General features: G+C 38.6%; 1 protein-coding gene across 4 annotated transcripts in view; it reads right to left on the reverse strand.

The window, feature by feature from the left end:
* nrg2a (neuregulin 2a) overlaps nt 1–17,936 on the reverse strand; it is a 64,886-nt gene that overhangs the window by 11,184 nt on the left and 35,766 nt on the right. For 3 of the 4 annotated variants that reach the window (XM_029518771.1, XM_029518770.1, XM_029518768.1), the window contains exon 4: nt 3,335–3,455. In XM_029518771.1, the coding sequence (XP_029374631.1) occupies nt 3,335–3,455 (121 nt within the window). Of the gene's footprint in view, nt 1–163; nt 235–3,334; nt 3,456–17,936 lie in introns of all 4 variants that reach the window. The other variant, XM_029518769.1, reaches the window with a different exon arrangement.

A 17,936-nucleotide genomic window follows, 5' to 3' on the forward strand; every position in this document is an offset into this window, starting at 1 on the left:
ACCATGAACATGGTGCAGTGCACAGCTCATTGCATGTTGACCTGAGAAAGAGAAAGAGGAGGAGAAAGACGAAAAGAACTGGGGACTGGGCAGCAGGAGTCCACAGAGGTAATCCAGTGACAACTGTGTCTCTGTTTCAGCTGCTCATATCAAGTGAACATACTTGGATTGGGCATGAACAACCGCCGTGGCTCAGTCTGTAAGCATCGTGGGCCAAAGTATCCAGCCGGACATCTGGGAAGGAGTGAACAGATGTTATGAAGAAGAAAAGACGGAAAGTGAGGTGCAAACTCACCCCTCCACACATATTGTTCCAGGTCACAGAGAATCCACATGGAGCAAATGAAAAAAAAAGGAAAAGGAAAGTCCCTAATTTGACGTTTGTGTTCCAAAAGCTGTGCAACGCTGATTACTGTAGACACCTGTTCATATTATCATTACAACTAAATAAATGAAATTTATAACATTACTAATAAAATAACATAATATATATTAGTTAGCATACGTTAGTAACATAATTATTATAAATAATATTATTACTTTCCTGATATAGTAAATTTAGAGGAGGAGGTATTTGAGTGAAAGAAAAACCACTCAAAGTCAGTCAGCAAAAAAAATAACTATATATATATATATATATATATATATATATATATATAGTCCACCTCTTTTTGACCTGACTTCAGTCTTTACTTTGGGGATGAAAGAAAAGCAATGCTCATGAGTTTAGGGACAAAAATGTGGAACATAGCTGGGGATAAACTGTGCACTGCTTTGTAGGTGATCAATAAATCAATCCTAGAGAGGCTGTGCAGCAAAGCTGAAAATGGGGTAATGTTGTTTCTTTTCTTGGTGCCTGTTGGAAGTCTGGTAGCTTTGGTCATAACCTGCAACTGAGACAGTTTTATAACTGATACCAGAGGAGAGTAAGGTAAAGTAGAGTAAGAAAAACGAGCAAATAAAAAAATACAGCAGCATGCATCTCTGTTGACTTGTGCTTTGATACATACATCAGATTTTCTAACACGTAGTTTTATCCTTTTGTGAATGAAGACAGGCTTCTTATTATCACCATCAGGTGTGCTGGGTCAAACGACACTTCCTCATTAAGGACAGGCAGTTGGTCTTTTAGGCGTGCTGATATTACACAGTCACTACTAGACTACATGACTAACAAAAGCCATTGGTCATGATCACTGGCTTCACACAACACAACAATTCCTCATCCTGAGTGATGATATGTAATTAGAGTAACACCTTTACTAAGAAAACTTGGCCTAAACTTAAAAGAGGACACAAATGAACTGTCACTTGATGATTAAAAAATCAGATGAGGATTTAAATATCCACTGTGTTGTAGCTGACAACTCTAATATCTTAATAATATTTTAATCATGTATCATATTTCCCAAGAAGCAGTACCTGTACATGAAAATACTGTCCAAACTGTAGATATAGTAGACTGAAACAGGTTTTGCCTTTCTTCACTTGCAGATGGACATGATTTTCTAAAAGTTCCCATCACACCTAGTTGGTAATCCTGCTCATATTTTGTGTTGTGTTAACCTTTCTTGATGAAAAACAGTCACTTGATCAATTCGTCATTAAAGAGAAAATCAATCTGAACTACAAACCATGTTTGGCATTTTCATAACAAAACATCATACTGATGCTTAATATTAGAAGGACAATTGATTTAACCACTTATCTACAGTTTGTTTGTTAATGTGTCAATAATGTCTCTATTACAGTTGAGTCTGTTTATGTTTAGGAAATCATCACAAATATATGGTTCCTTTTGTGAGTAAGCTTCTTTGGATCATTTATCAACCTTACCTTTCCCAAAACAGTAGAAGTAAAAGTTTATACTTCAAAGTGAAGGAGCCGGACATAAAAGTGGGACTAGCTGTCTGCAGGACTTGTTTAGCCAGTTAGTAATACCCACTGAAGCCTGGCCTATATTGAATGAGATGGCTGTGGGGCAACAAATCCCCGCAGGCCTTCACTGCATTATCCAACTTTTCTGGACCCATGCCCCAGCTGTGAGTGAATTAACTGCAACAATTGAGTTATTGCTGCCTCCAATTTGTACACAGCGTATTGAACGGCTGTTGCAGCCGTGTCCTCATTGCTCGTCAGGCATTCTTCACTGGGCCAACTGGGCACAGAAGACGTAGCCAATGTTTCAGCTCTATGTCAAAACAGGCCAAAGGCCCTATGCTATGCTGACATATGGTTTAACAGAACATGCAACATAATATTTGACAACCATGACACACTATAATGTGTGTGTTGCTGATATATGTTATTAGGTTTTGCCGGTTGTAATGGAGCTTCTCAAAATTGTATTGTCCAGAATAAAACTTCATTACGACTATAGCTTTCATTCATATTTAGTCTATTATTTTGTGATCGATTTATAAATCCATTGGCCCATAACAAAACATATATTTTCAAAACTAAACAACAAAAGCTGATGTATAAAATTTGCTTTCTTTTGTTGGACATACATCCAACATGAGGATATTCAATTGAATTTGACAGATGGCAACCAGCGAATGTTCACATTTGAGAAACTGGACCCAGGCCATGTTTTTGCTTTTTAGGCTTCTTATGATCAACTAGTCAGTTAATCAAGTCGTCATTACAGCAGAAAAACAGAAAAAAAAAAAAAAACATGAAAGAAAACTGTTTGTTTTAAATGTTGACTTCTCCTGAACATCTTTCCAAATAATGTTTCTTGACCTTGAGTCCAACACTAAACTAAACTAAAACGTAAATGTCAAACATAAAAAAAGGGTTGTTTCTTGGATAATGTCAACCGTTTCTCTTCTTGAAAAGCAAAGCGACATCTTTCCTCCATCCTACGTTACACATGGGTCTTGATCTCCTCTGCCAAGGACCTCAAATGTAAGCAATGATTCTATTTACCTCATTGGGGGCCTCTAACAGGCATAAATATTTGCTCACTACTAAACCAGTGACTCATGACATTTTGAAAGGGCTTTTAATGTGCAGCCCCCCTGTACACTAAACATGACTTAAAAGGATGAGCACACCACCGCCTCACTCCATTATTAGTGTTAAAATACACAACAGGTGGGTAGTTAGGCCTGTCGCTGGGAAAAAAAAAAACAAAACAAAAAACTGGAATAGAGGGCTCTCAGGAAAATAAACAACAAGATCAAAAAGTATAGTTTGGGGTTGAAAAATAATACAGTGCAAAGATTTTCATGACAGTTTTGTTTTAATGAATGAATCTTGAACAAAGAGAGGTCGAAAAAAGAAAATTCTGAATTCAAAGTAAAGCAGTAAATCAGATGAGATAACTTACTTGCAGGAGAGCTGATTTACACCATCTATGAAGTAACAGTCGCCGCCATTCACACAGTAGGCCTTCTCTGTGTCGTTGCATCTTCTGGTGTGGCCTGAGCCTGGAGATAGCGTTGTGGTTACTGAGGGGAAGCAGAGAAGGAAAAATAATTCAGTAATGACCAGCTTTGATTATATTTATATTTCATGTTTTGCATATAACGATTTCAACATACTGGCCCAGTATAATATATATATATATATATATATATATATATATAACATATATTTATATTATATTTTATATATATATATATATATATATATATATATATATATATATATATATATAATAAATAAATAATATAAATAACTTAAGGAGAAAACTTGCTACATGATCATACGCAAGAGTTATATCTAATGTTACTTTGGCTGTCATTTTTATCAGTATAATAGTCTTATATCTCTGCAAGTATTCTCAGCTTTACTCATATTATACACTTATATTTCCATGAGGACTCTTAGTTCTCCATCCACAAATGTAATTGTGTCTCTAAGCAGTGTTGACACTATCTTAAGAAGTTCTATGAGCAAAGATAAATATTTTCCTGACATAGCGGAGGAGTTGTTTATGCATTGACTCAGGTCCTTGGAATGGCCTAGTATGTCATGTATCTGCACTTCATCCCCCAACTGAATAGATATATGTTTGGGTTAAGGTCTGCTTATTGGGATGAAAGCTGGGACATTTGGAGGAAGAGAGGTGCTGAGAGAGGTGCGCGGCAGCAGGATCGGGCTTGAGAAGGAGGGAGTATGCTTTTCATGTGAGATGTTGACGCATGATCCCAACTGTATACCTGCTGTCAGATGCTATTAGCACCTTAGTGGAAGGGGACAGTTTTCTGGAAGTTTAGAATTGGAAGTCCATTGCAACTACAACACATCACCTTCAGCAGCCTGTTACTTGTTTTATGCAGAATGTTGTGATAAGAAATAACCCTCGGATTATATTCAGCCGAGCCCGGGCCTCTGACATATATTAGGCTGGTTGACGCAACAAGATTTCACAAGACTCCATCCTGTGGTTGGACACATTTGCACTGTTTCATTCAGAAGCACACATCCAGTTTAGTTAAAACAACAAAGCTTCAATCCCATGCTAGTTAGCATAAAAAAGCAAACAGATGACATCAGTCATTGCTCCACTGCCCAGTGTGAGTCCAAAGAAGATGAATAAATAAGTATTTTGAAAATTACAGTTACATCATGACAACTAAATCTATGTTTGGGTTTACTTACTTTGCCAAAACACCAATCTAACATCATTCGAGATGTGTATGAGTAATGTCTACATTGAATATTTTGCATATTTAGATTCAAGTACCAGCCTTTAGGTTGTTATTCTCGATAAACAATTCAGTGTTTCCAATAACACACAGGACCTTTTCTGCTATTACAGCTCAAAGTTTTCCAAAAACATTTTCTGGTTTACCAGTTCATAAGACGTACCCCCCGGTCACTCCTGACCTCTCTCTTGGTGTGCTGGCATGTAAAACACCCCATAAAATGATCAGCCAAAGCAGTCAGGAAGAGGGAACCTCAAAACAAAGTTTCCTACGCTCAAAAAAGAAACTGTGTGCTATCTTCATATGTGGAAACAAAGGGCAGCAATACAGGCTACATGAATCTACAAGAATCTGTATGACCTGCCTGGCCTGTCCCAGAACACATCAGCGGTAGGGGGAATGTCCTGGACAGCTCATCATCAGTCCTCTGCAGAGGATGGGCTGACACACAGACGATTAGACTCACACATAATCCCCAGTCCACCTGGCTTACATGTGGGTGGACTGTGTGTGGAAAACAGATGACCTGGAGAAAGCCCATACAAGGACGTGGAGAACATGTAAACTTCACACCGAAGGGATCAAGGCTGGGCCTGTTCTGCTGTCAAAGTTTATAAGGCTACTGCACTTACTTGTTATTTATGTATACATTTTTTTACTCTTTCTCACCATCGTTTTTAGATTATGGCTTTGCGGGCATAGTCCCATCTCTGTTATCCATTAAACATTCAACAGGCCACAATCTACGCTCTCTTTATCAGATTTGCAGGAACTCATCTGGAAACCGGATTAACATACAATATTTTTATGCAGAAAAATCACTTTTTTTAAGTTATTTTTGGAACGAACTGATAAAACATTTATATGCATCTGTTGTGATATTTCTACAACTAAAATGTGATTTTTATGCCAATTGGTCTGCACATCAAGATAAAATAGAATTAAGTACAGTCTGTAGAAAAACTCGACTCAGTTTTAGGCCCTTACAGCTTTAGCACCAGTCTTCCCAAGTTGTTTTGTGTTTCCACGTGCTTGCAGTTGAAGAGCCTACACATTATCCCTCTGCAGTACATTTGTCTAAACCGCAAACACCACCTGCTTGTATTCAAAAGCTAATAGATGTAGCATCAAACATTATTTCCTTCTCTATGTGGTAAAAAAGGTTAAATGGGGCTTTTCCTTGATTGTTCAATAAACTCTGTAAGAAGTATCTAACACTGACAGTTCATGCATTTAAAGACATGGTATAGTGCAGTTGCTTGAAGCTATTCATTTGTAAATCTCCACCACTGATAGACTATTATTTAATACATGCAACTTCAAAGTCAAAACAACGAAGGCGTTCCACATCACTCTGGTAAAGAGTTCCCAGTGGCTCATAAATGCTAACCGTGGACATCCTCTTTTATGCTTAGTATTCGTTTTAACTTTGACAAACTAATCAAAAGCCATTAGAGTTTTACGGTGCGTCACAGGGATGATTGCAGTCAAAATCTTTCACAATAGCCAGATTTAGTTGTCCCAAACTAGTTACTTGAAGCAACTCTCAAATAACTGCTGCAATTCATTTTCAGTGGCTTCAAAGATGGCATCAATCCCAAAACTAACAGAAACTATCCATTGGGGACCATTTATTGGCCTGCAGTCATCAGCTGACATCCAATCTATGACACTGCACAGTTAAGTGTCCCAATTTTCTTCTCCTTCCTACTTCCCTCAGCTGTCCTCCCTCCTTTTTGGTGTCCTCCAATTACTCCCCCATAGCAGACATGCTGTTGTAACTGAGGAGAAAGGGAAAGTTCTTGTTTCAGAACGTCTTGTACAAACTCAGTTTCAGTCCTTGTGCCAAACTTACATACTTCTTACTTTACATACGTAGTTTAACTTGAATAATAAAGCAAATATACATTGACAATGAATTCTAGTGTCATGACTCCTTGGACATGACATTCCATATTAATCATTTTTATGGCTAGAGTCTGGTTAATATCAGCAGTCTATGTAAGAAAAACATTTGTAAAAATTAGATGTATACTAAAAACCTGAAGGCATATGGAATTACATCAGCAAACAGAGATTCAACAATTCATATCACCAAATTAATAATAAAGTTTAAAATGTGGTTGGTTTGATTGAAACTGCTTAAGGCCAAAGTGGGGGAACTAAAACTACAATGATGCACTGAGCATCTATAAATCACACATGTGCACCCACTTCAGGTTTTATAATAAACTTGTAAACCTTGACAAAAGTTTGCAAAAGCCTGCTGAGCAGCAGTAAAACATACATGCAGGAAATAAATGGCCTCGCCTCTATTAACATAATAAGTGAGCATTACTTTAAAAGATCTGAACAATATCCACTAGTAGCAGTACTACAGGATAATTCAAGTAATTTAAATTGATTATCTGCTTTAAATATTGAAAAATGTAATAGTTACTTGGAAGATGAGATGTGTTTATTTTGATAACCAGATCCATGTGCTTTCCACAGCCTTAACCAGATCACTTTTGCTACCATATGAAGTAGTTCTGCAGTGTGTGTGCTAAGGAAAGGAAAATAATCCTGACTGCAACTACACTTACACGCAAAAACTGGGAAAACAAGTTAGCTGAGCAACTAGAATTTCTTCCAGACAGGGCAGGATTATGGCATTAATTAGCATTTCAAAACATTGTGGTATAGTATAAAGGGTTTGGTCTAGACCTGCTCTATATCTTAAGTGCCTTGTTGTAACTTTGCTATGATTTGGCACTGTATCAATAAATCAGATTTGATTTGATTTGATTCAGTTGAAAAGTGAAGATACAATGAATATCTTGAATAATGCATGAACCTAAACCCTGAACCCTGCTGAACCTAAATACCAAGTATGTGCTATTAAAGTAGCCATTGATAGTTTTACTGAAAGTAGTAAACTAACACTTTCGCCTTCTCTTGTCCCATTTTACAGTTTGCTGTAAAAATTCAAATTTTTTGGATACAAGTTTCATAAAACCATCGTATGACAAAACAGACACAGGGAGGGTTAAAGAAACCTACTTGGCTTTGTTCACATCCATCTTATTGCACTTTGATATGACTATCCAGAAAACTAAAAAAATGACAGCCATCAACTGGTAATAATTTTCTCACTTAGTGGAAACCCCATACAAGGAGAGCTACACACAGACTCCTTCCAAGTTAAAAAACCAAAACAGTATTTTCTTTCTGAGGTGATCTGGTTCAGCCAGTTCAGTGTTTACTCAGACTGCACCACATGTTTACGCCAAATTGAAACTAATGACAAAGCTGAGAAATGTATTAACATGGTCAAAGTTATATATATAAACACCAGAGAAGCATCTCATTTACAGGATGTCAACACAAAATGATATTTCAATTACTCCACTTGTTTGGTTGTAATAAGGCTTAAAAATAACTTTTAAAAGATTTGTGGGACTCCATTATTACAATTGAGTGTAGACCTACAGAGATGTGCTATAGCCAACACAATTTATATTTCCACAAATACAAATATGCACTTATTTTTTTCACCTTGGATAAAAACTGATTACTTGGTAACATAAAAAAGGGTTTAAACAAATGTTATCATGGATGAAACAGGCTTATATACAGAAACCCTAGCTGTGGTTTTTCAAAGACAGGGAGTTTCTTTTCACAATTTCTGAATAATGTTTTAATAACTAAATTCTTTAAAAGTTGCAGCTGTTATAACAATACTGAACAAATATATACTGTACTGGGGTAAGTGATGTGATGACATGACATGAGATTTATGCTGCTCTGCTTTTAGATTATACTGTTTGGACTGGTTCATACAAGCCAGTTATTGTATGCGAATAATGTTGAATCCAAATGGCTGATCTGAAGTGGACTCATCTGTAATCATCCACTGACACTGCTGTGAACAGACCACAGCAGTTCCTGTTGACAGCTGGCAAGGCAACATGTGTAGTGAATGCTGTACGTGTTCATCATTGCCATGTAGAGCAGCTGCTCGCCTATATTAGAATGACAGTGTTTTTTCATGCGCTAATAAAGAAAAAAATCATTTATGTAATACATTTTAAATTACAATCCTGATAAAAGGCACACTATATCTTACAAAACAATCATTTGTGACGTTTATTGTGACTGCGAGCGCCTCTGTTCTACCTGTCCCAGTTAGCCTTGTCAACTGAAGGACTGTTTCCTCTATTTATTGTTTGAAGTGATCATTAATGGGAACAAAAATAACACTGTCTTTTTTGGAAAGTAACACATTTGTTGTAACTCTCCCTTCTGAGTGTGTGTGAGTGAGTGATATATATATAAAAAGTGATAAAAAAAGAATATATATATATGTATTTTTTTTTTTTTCCCATAGTTTGTCATCTTCTTCTGGAGATAGCACTTTTATCTGCTTCTATCCTTAAGTGCCAAGATGGGATAAAAAATTGTGATCAAAGAGAAACCTCAGTCCTACCTGGATCCTGGATATTTTCTGCTCACCTTGCATCACACTAATGCATTTTCACCCACTGAAAATTGATTCAAAAGTGGCATCACACTCCATTAATCACAGTCTTTATATGTGACAGTGAATATTTAGATGTCTTAAATCTAAATGACTCAACTTCCAGTAATTTGTTCTGGTGCATTTCTTTGCCTTGCCATATGGTGCTGTCTGTCTACTTTTAAGCAGGCCAATCCCCCGACCTACCAAAAGGAGACCAGGGTTCAGGTGTATTTGTCAAGGTTGACACTGCTTTCCTGACTGTGTGCTGGAAACACATTCCTTTAACCTAAGGAGGAGATCAGCTGCACTTTTAAACTGTGTTAGGGGCAGAGTTCATTTATTAGCACTTATGTGGTCATACTTGAGTCAAGTTTGCTTGGTTTTTGAACCTCAGGTTTCAACTTTCCCTGGTCCTGTAGCCCAGGGGCTGAATCTGAGTTGCAGTAGAAGAGAGGTTCCTTCTGGGTTAGTGAGAGCCACAGTGTTTAGCCATCAGCCCTTGCCACTGACTTTGATTAATCCTTCATGGCCCAAGAACTGAAAAGAAAAGCTGGGGGTGCAAACAGGACCATCTGGAAACCTTCATAAACATGCCTGTCTTTCCACGCTCTCCAAAGGATTCTAGGAAAATCGTAAAAATGAAAAGAGAGGTCCCTATTGCACAGTTTTTTCCTCTTGAGGCACCCTGTTCATGTGCAGCAAACAAAGAAGGTCTCATTCTGAATTTTTGCCATCACAACTCAGCATGTAATGCCAAATTGTGTAATGAAATACATTTTCAATTGGCTTGTCCGTGGAGTAGAGTTATACATGTGACCATGTAATTTATGACAAATGTTGATAATTTACTTCAGCTTGGCTTAATCTTTTTCACTTCCCCACTAAAATTGTACAGTGAAGCCATCACAAAACACAAGACAAACTCTGACTCTATACAGGAAAAAAGCCAATGCAGTGATTCAGCCAGTGGTGGATCAGGTCCATCTGGAATTTGTTATGGACCTGAGTTTTCACTCTTAAAAGCAATGTTATCAAAATAAAAAGTATAAATTATGTGGTCTATTTGGAAGTATGTCAGCGTGCAAGAACAGTGTGCAGACCAGGCCCACCTCAGACAGCAACGCATTTCTGCAACAAAGCTTGGTGGATCGGGAAGTCAAGGGTTCAAAATTTTAAATTTTAACTTTCCACATAAACGTATATATCTATGTTAGGAACATTAATATAATCTTTTATAGCCTCTGAAAATTAAAAATCTCTAATAAATTAGTATATGAAATAGTTGTTTTGTGGTAAGGCGTCAAAAGGTGGCAACATACTTCAATACCACACAGGAGCTTCAACTCTTTGCTTTATCCTATCGTGCATGTCATCATCATAGTTTGAAACAAGGAGAAAAATTAACGTTTGGCCAGTAAAATTGGATGGGAATGTTATACATGTCTTAAGTAGAGACCCCTTCAGCAGACACATAAAACGGTTGGTATCTGTAATGGCTCTGCCACCCAGTATGCTTTTCCACAAGTCAGTTTTATGTACCAGAAAAAAGATCTGAGTCCCCTCCAACAACTCTGCTACATCTGTCTCTCCTGCAGTCAATGAATTAACAAGAAAAATGGATAAGGGAGAAAAGTACCAAGGACCCAATTGGCATGTAAGGTTTTGGTTGAATTATGAAGTTGCTGATGGATGCATCTGATCTTGTGAAAGTGGATGTGTGGTTAAGATGATCCCTGCATGAAGGAACAGATTTTTTTTTAATCTCTGGTTTATACTCTTTTATATTGCAGGAGTATTGCTCTTGAATATTAATACTGTTGGTCTCAAAAAACTGGAGCTGATAACAAAGCATGATAAATATTGTTTGCAGAGCAGCTGCATGTAGAAATTTGCTTTTGTATTCATGAAATGTTAATACTTATTATATTATTTGGAGTTTGTTGATTAAATCATTAATGGAAGAGAATGGATGTTTTAATTTTCAAATGGAGCCCAAACATAAATGGTTTAGCAGGAGCTCAAGTCCAGACAAATGTTTCAACACTGAAGAAAGAATGAGAAAAATAAAATAAAAAATAAAAAATGTAAGGAAAACTGAGTAATACAAAGACAAGGGTTGAGAAAAGAAGATTTGCTGACATAATCTTAACTTGGAAAATATTTCAGCTTGCCAAAGCCAACAAAAAACAAGCACGTACCTACTTCTACACACGCAGTATAGACACACCCAACCAATGGCAATATCCAGCATCTTTGGCTGCAAGTGTTTTGTACAGAGTTCAAAGTGAGCAGGAGATATTTCATGTCAAATAATCAAAGAGGAATTAAATTACTATTTACTGTAGGTAGGACGCACCAAAGAATCTATTATGAATGAGACTGCACTTAAAGCTTTTTTTCAATAGAAAATTATCCACAATTCAAACACCTTCAATATGAAACAGGAATGTTTAGAAATGAACAAAATGGAGCCTGCCAGGAACATTAATCTACCGCCCACTCTCCAGCAAGACTGCCACCGCCACAACCAGTGTGTCTTCTTTTATATTCTTGTCTCCTCTTACCATTTTTCAGTCACATAGTTGATATGCCTGGTCTTGCCTGCCTCAATCATCTCAGCACTGAAGTTAAATCAAAGAGCAGCCCAGTGTGTGATTGCACAACAGCTGCTCATGCACTGCAAAGAAGAACAGTGCACTTAGGAAGGGAAGGATATGTGCGGGTGCAGAAACGTGTGTTGGTATGGCTGCTGGCAGGCACCAGTATGTGTGCAGTTGGCAACAAAATGACACATGGTGTTTTCCGCGGCACAGTTCCAGACAGGCTTGCTTCCTGCTCTGTCTTTCAGGAGCAGCTCAGGCTATGCCTGGTGTTCCAGCTGCTGCTGCTGCTGCTGCTGCTGCTGCATCCTTGTTTTGAATCTGGGGATGCCTGTTGCTTTCATTTTGTTCACTCTGACCTTAGTAACTATTGTTTACAACATCTCTCCTGGTTTGTCTATATAGTCACAGATGATCACCGCAAAATGAGGAGGAGCAACCTCTGCAGTAAACCTTCAGTGAAAATGTAAAGGGATGTGTGCTGGAATATGAACTCAATACAAACCACTGATCCAATCTGGTATAGAAGAAAGTCGATAATGTATGTCTAGGTCATTTAATCATAGTGCCACCACATCAGGTGAGATCATTTGGCTGAGTTCAGCTGACAGATTGCCAGCTTTAAGTCACCTGGTTTTAGGGCCCGTCACCTGTCATTGGTCACAATTAGATGTCTTGTGTGTCATTCTTAATCCGGATCTATTGAAATATTTAAAGCATGTTGGCAGTGAAAATACATACTTCCTCTTGTCAAATTAATCAAAACAAAGTCACACACCTCTGGGGAAATGTATGTCAAAGATTACAGAAGAGACCAGAGGTAGCAAAAGTATCTGGTTTGAAAAAGACAGGAAAAGGGCCAACATGGCACAACACTAAGAGGGGGCTCACTACTGAAAGGAAAACAATGATGATTTGTTACAATAAATGTACAATATGTTACTAGAAGATTTAATCAATCAAAATCAAACAAGATGTAAAGTGTGCATTTTCATTGTCCTTTCATGGCTGGCCTTCATTCTCAAGGAGAGGAAGACTTTGCAACCTCGTACCAGATAGAAGAAATACCACACCGGTCCATATTTGGGTCTTTTGCTCACAGCTACAGTAGAGGCCGGCTGTTAGGACTAAAGGTTTTCCCTTTGCTATTCCCAAAAAGCCAGAAAGCACAGCTTGTATGTGCATGCTGCGACCCTCCTTCACTCTTATATACACACACCACCCACACATGCTGTACATTCTGAAAACAGTCGATGAAGCGCTGCTTTTGTTAGGCTACCGGGCCTCTATGCTAAAGGATGGGTTCACTGTGAGTGCATCAGCTATTAGAGGGGATCCTGTTCAATTCACAGTTTTCACCAGCACACTCCAAAGGAAACCGCTTCCACCCTGATCCACCCTGATGATGGGAACTCTGCACCCATCACACTCGTCATTCCATAGAAAGGCCTTATTCATCCCAACAGATGTGTTGTGATAAACACAGTTGCAAAATAGCCAACCGAAAGAAGAAGTTTGATGGACAAATGGGAGGTTCAGGGTGAGAGACAGCTGTGACAACCAAACTATAGCACTGTGCCCCTATAGTTTAAACAGAGGAATGGTAAGTATATGTTTCCACTTGTGCTCAAAGAAAACTTTGAAAAGTCCAAAGACACTTAGGATTGCTCACATCCTATTCTGAAAACTGCAAAGTAATAGGAGGAACTGGGATTTTGTTTCATGTGGGTGAACAATAGGGCAGTCACAGAACAATTTTCAGTCTGCCGGCGCTGCTCAGGGCAGCACGGCAGCATAGTGGTTAGCGCTATTGCCCCACAACAAGAAGGTTGCCGGTTCCCAGCCTGGGGTCTTTCTGTGTAGAGTTTGCATGTTCTCCCTGTGCCTGCGTGGGTTTCCTCCCACCGTCCAAAGATATCATATTTGGGTTAATTGGTGACTCTAAACTGTCTGTAGGTGTGAGTGGTTGTCTGTCTCTGTCTGTCTGTCTGGACTGGTGACCTATCCAGGGTGTACCTTGCCCATGCCCAATGTGAGCTGGGATTGGCTCTAGCAACACCCACGAGCCCAAAACAGATAAGTGGTAGAACATGAATGAATGACGGCTCTGCTCACTGGACATCCAAACAACTGCAAATTATTACTGGCTCAGTACAGTCAAGCACTTTGGGCAATCTTTTTAGCTCTTTGAGAATGTTAACAAAGATTTAATTACTTATCCGTGTTTTGAAGCATTAAAACAGAGCCCTCAGTCACCCATATTTTAGGTTACCATCACAAAAAAGACCACCAGGACAGCTGAGGAGGCCTGAAAGGGAATTTTTTTATCCTATGAAATTAAGTCTCAGATAGGTTTTGTCCCGGGTCCTGGAAGAGTAATAAAGCCCAGCACAACCTCATGTCACCTCCTGCTCACATCACTCAGCTTTTCAAGTGTAACAGCTGCTTCCTTCCACACACATAGCAATATCCTCACTCATTCACACTGAGGGCTTAAGTGTCCCACATAACATAGGGAATATCCTACAAAGTGTGTTGCATTTTGATTTTCAATAACTTAGTCTTTTTGCAAAGATTTAACTGAGTCCACCCACTTGTTGCATTGGATCGACAGGATTAAAGTGAATAAAGAGAGCAAGCATAATTTAGAGAAACTTTTCCAAGTTGTTTGATTTCACATTCATTTCAAATTTTTATCTGATTCCGATAAAGATAAAGTTTAACAGCTGCCTCTTCTCTGACACATTAGCACACAGACATCAAAGCCAGTAACTCATACCATGCACAGCCTTGTGAAAAAGCCCTGAATTACTGACATATTAGGGAGAGGATTTATGTTTTATTTTTCAGCAGTCAAACATTACTTGTCAGATTTACTTGAGTTAGTTGGAGTTGAGTGACTGCTCACGTGGCTATGGCGCACAAATACATTTGAAAACTAAAGCTTTGCATCACTGTTCAAGAATGTGCCTTGTAGCTATTGCAGCAGTTTAACTCATTTATGCATTAAGTGTGATCAAATGTAATTATTAAAGACAAAATTAAAACATGCATGCCCAGGCTGAAATGGTTTTTAAAATATGTGCACCCAGATGCCAAAAGAGCTGCTGCAACATGAAGGTGTTCCTTTCCTTACGGTAACCAAGTTGCTGCCTGGTGTAAGAATTTCTGTGGAAGTGTCCCTTCAAATTGCATAGCATTTTTCACAAATTAGTAATTCCTTTTGCATTTTCCTTTGGATGCTATTGGTTGCGAAAAAAACTGTGGTGTATGTACACACCAACCCACTTATAACATGATGGCTCACTGATGCCGTATGAGAGGATGGTGTGTGCGTACGATGATGTGGGTGTTCATCCGCTTGTGACATAAACTCTTCCATTCACTCATGATCTTCCCACTATACCGGATGTTGTGCCCACTAATACAGAAAGGCTGTAACATTAAACAAAAACAACATGCAGTGTGGGTGATGATTTTGTGACTGCCTCGAGAACTTCAAAACAAGGTCTAAACTCTGACATACTGCAGCTGTCATTTGGTATGGTATGACATTGGACACAATCCCAAAATATTTCTTCTTCTTTATTAATAATTAAATTGGGCAGTTGCTCGATATTGCTTTTTTTATTTTGACTTTTATCTTGACATGCCAACTCACTCACTGACCAATGCTATGGGAAGCTGGTGCAGATAAACACTTTCTCTCTCTCTCTCTCTCTCTCTCTCTCTTTTTTTTTGTGTGGTCAATTTCATTCTCAAATAAATTGTTTATTTTTTACACTTTTAAGGCAGGGCAACACAGATCCTGATTAAAAAATATCTCTGGTATCTTTTTAAGATAGTTTGATGTTTAAGGCTACAATACAGATTATTTGCTCATATTACTGTTGAATGGTCACATTGAGCAGCATTTCAAAATCGCACTGGTTCATGTGTGTGTGTTATGCAACGTGCTTTTTGCCCCACAGAGCCTTAAGTAAATCCTGATTTTGTGATCAAGCCGGCCAGATGACGTGACCTGAGATTCTGGTCCAATCAGACAGCCACCTCACAGGAATGTTTGGACAGCCACCTCTGAGGAATGTCTTAGGGTCTGGACAGACCCCAAAACTCAGGATAATTTTGAAAAAAGTGGGCATGACTAACAACACAAAGCTTTGATCCAAAGAACTTGACAAGCTGTTCTCCGGTGGCCTGTAAATATAGAAGGCTTGGCAGATGTGAAGGCCTGTTCTTCTCAGACATGGCTGCTGCTGATGTAGCTTACCCACACCAATCGATACAATTGACTGGGTTACAGATGCTTCACATTCAGCTGGGGCCACAACTAACATCCTTTAACGTCATTACAGATGAGTTTATCTTGTTGCTTGCGCAGTAAGAGTGAGTAAGTTTTGTTTTTTTTAGTCAGGCCAAAAAGAGACTTTTGGGGGAAGTTGTTGTTTATGTACTTCAAAGTAGCACTTACTGTAATGTTTCACTTACGTAGGACAGATAGCAAGGCTTACTGGAAGAAAACAATAACAAAAAAAAAGGTGAGTGATGTTTTTTTTTTTTTTTGGAGAAGAAAGTGAATAATATAAAAATATCATGATAGTATAAAATTTTTACTCAGGATTTAGACCTAAGGTGCCTGGGGTGTAATACGCAAGCTTTAACTGACCTGAGAAAGTAAAATGCAGGATAGTGGCTCTGTTCTCTAAATAAAATATACTGTGTGATTTTATATTTTTGGTTATGGCTAACTAATGAATTTACTACTTAGTGAACATGCACATTCTAATTCTCTGTAGATGTTATTCTGTTGTTCATCAGTATTTTTGGCATACTTTGGTCTCTTAATAGACCTACAACCTCCATGTTATGGAGTAAAAATGCATAAAGGTATGTGGACAAGTGTATTAAAGTGTATATGTGCGTTCGTGCGTGTGTACATGTGTGCGTGTGTGCCTGCATGCACGAAATTGTTGCTGGTGGGCCCCAGCATGACTGCTGAGGAGCAATCATATGTTCAGCTGTGATTTCCATCAACACATTCCTGGACGCTCACACACTCTCTCAGTGGAGCTGTGCACAGCACCCCCCGAGGATGTGACCTGCAGCCTGCAGACACATGGCTGCCTCACAAGCGCTTATCACAACACAGCAGCCTGTAGGATAATGGGAGGCCTTAATCTGAAGCCACGTGGAGCCAGGCAAACTTTGACTAGTGTTGCTCTTTCGCACCGGCCTTATAGAAAACAGTTGATGATATACTACACCGTTCTGCAGAAGGCCAGCAGCCCTTACCATGCCAGACTGATTACAGGGTAGAGGTCAAACCACACGGACAACAAATGGTCCCTGGTCCTCAACATTGGGGGTTGGGAATACGACTGAAAACGCTAATATGGAAAAGGCAACAAATGCTGCAGAAACAGCTAAAAGGACCACCAGGACACACACTCTCACACACATGCTGTGTTGTGATATGCATTCAGCCACACAGGACAAATCAAACAATGAAAGATGGAGGAGCGTTTGGATTCAGAGAAGTGTAAGAATTGCTAGGCTGATTGTTCTGATATTTCAAAACTCCAAAGTGGCCAAAATGCAACCAAAGGGGAGTATTAAAGGACGGAGTATTAAAATGAGTGTTATGGCTAAAGCATTGATAACAAATAACTGAAACATTCAACACAGCAGAACTAAAATACAATTGTGCTGAATAATTATACATTAAGTGGCACTTAATAAGCTGACACCATGTGTTTCTCTTCCCTTGGAACAACAAAATGTCATGAGCAAAATGCCTACATAGGTCCAATCATTCAATACTATTGGCAAACTGAATGTCTGACATGGAGCCACCATGGGCTGTGTGCCTTTAAATGCATGAGGGGTTCACTATGAGTTTGCTTCATCCCTGAACATCCCTTTTTTTTTCTTAACCTGGCCAAGTGTGTAGTTTGCACACTATGCTCCACATCTCAGAAAGAGTTTGGTGTCACATTTGTCTTGCTACACAAATATTGATACGGGTTGCTTGGTTTGAGAAATGAGCAGATGTTATATATTGTATTAAAAATAAAAATGGCAAATGGCAGGGTGTCAGCTTCTTTAATTTGCATTTTATTTTTAATGTTTAGGCAACCAATAAAATCAAACCCCCGGGCTCTAATGTGGGTTTTTCTG

Source organism: Echeneis naucrates, chromosome 14 (genome assembly GCF_900963305.1).
Source record: "Echeneis naucrates chromosome 14, fEcheNa1.1, whole genome shotgun sequence".
In the NCBI taxonomy this organism is placed as follows: domain Eukaryota; kingdom Metazoa; phylum Chordata; class Actinopteri; order Carangiformes; family Echeneidae; genus Echeneis; species Echeneis naucrates.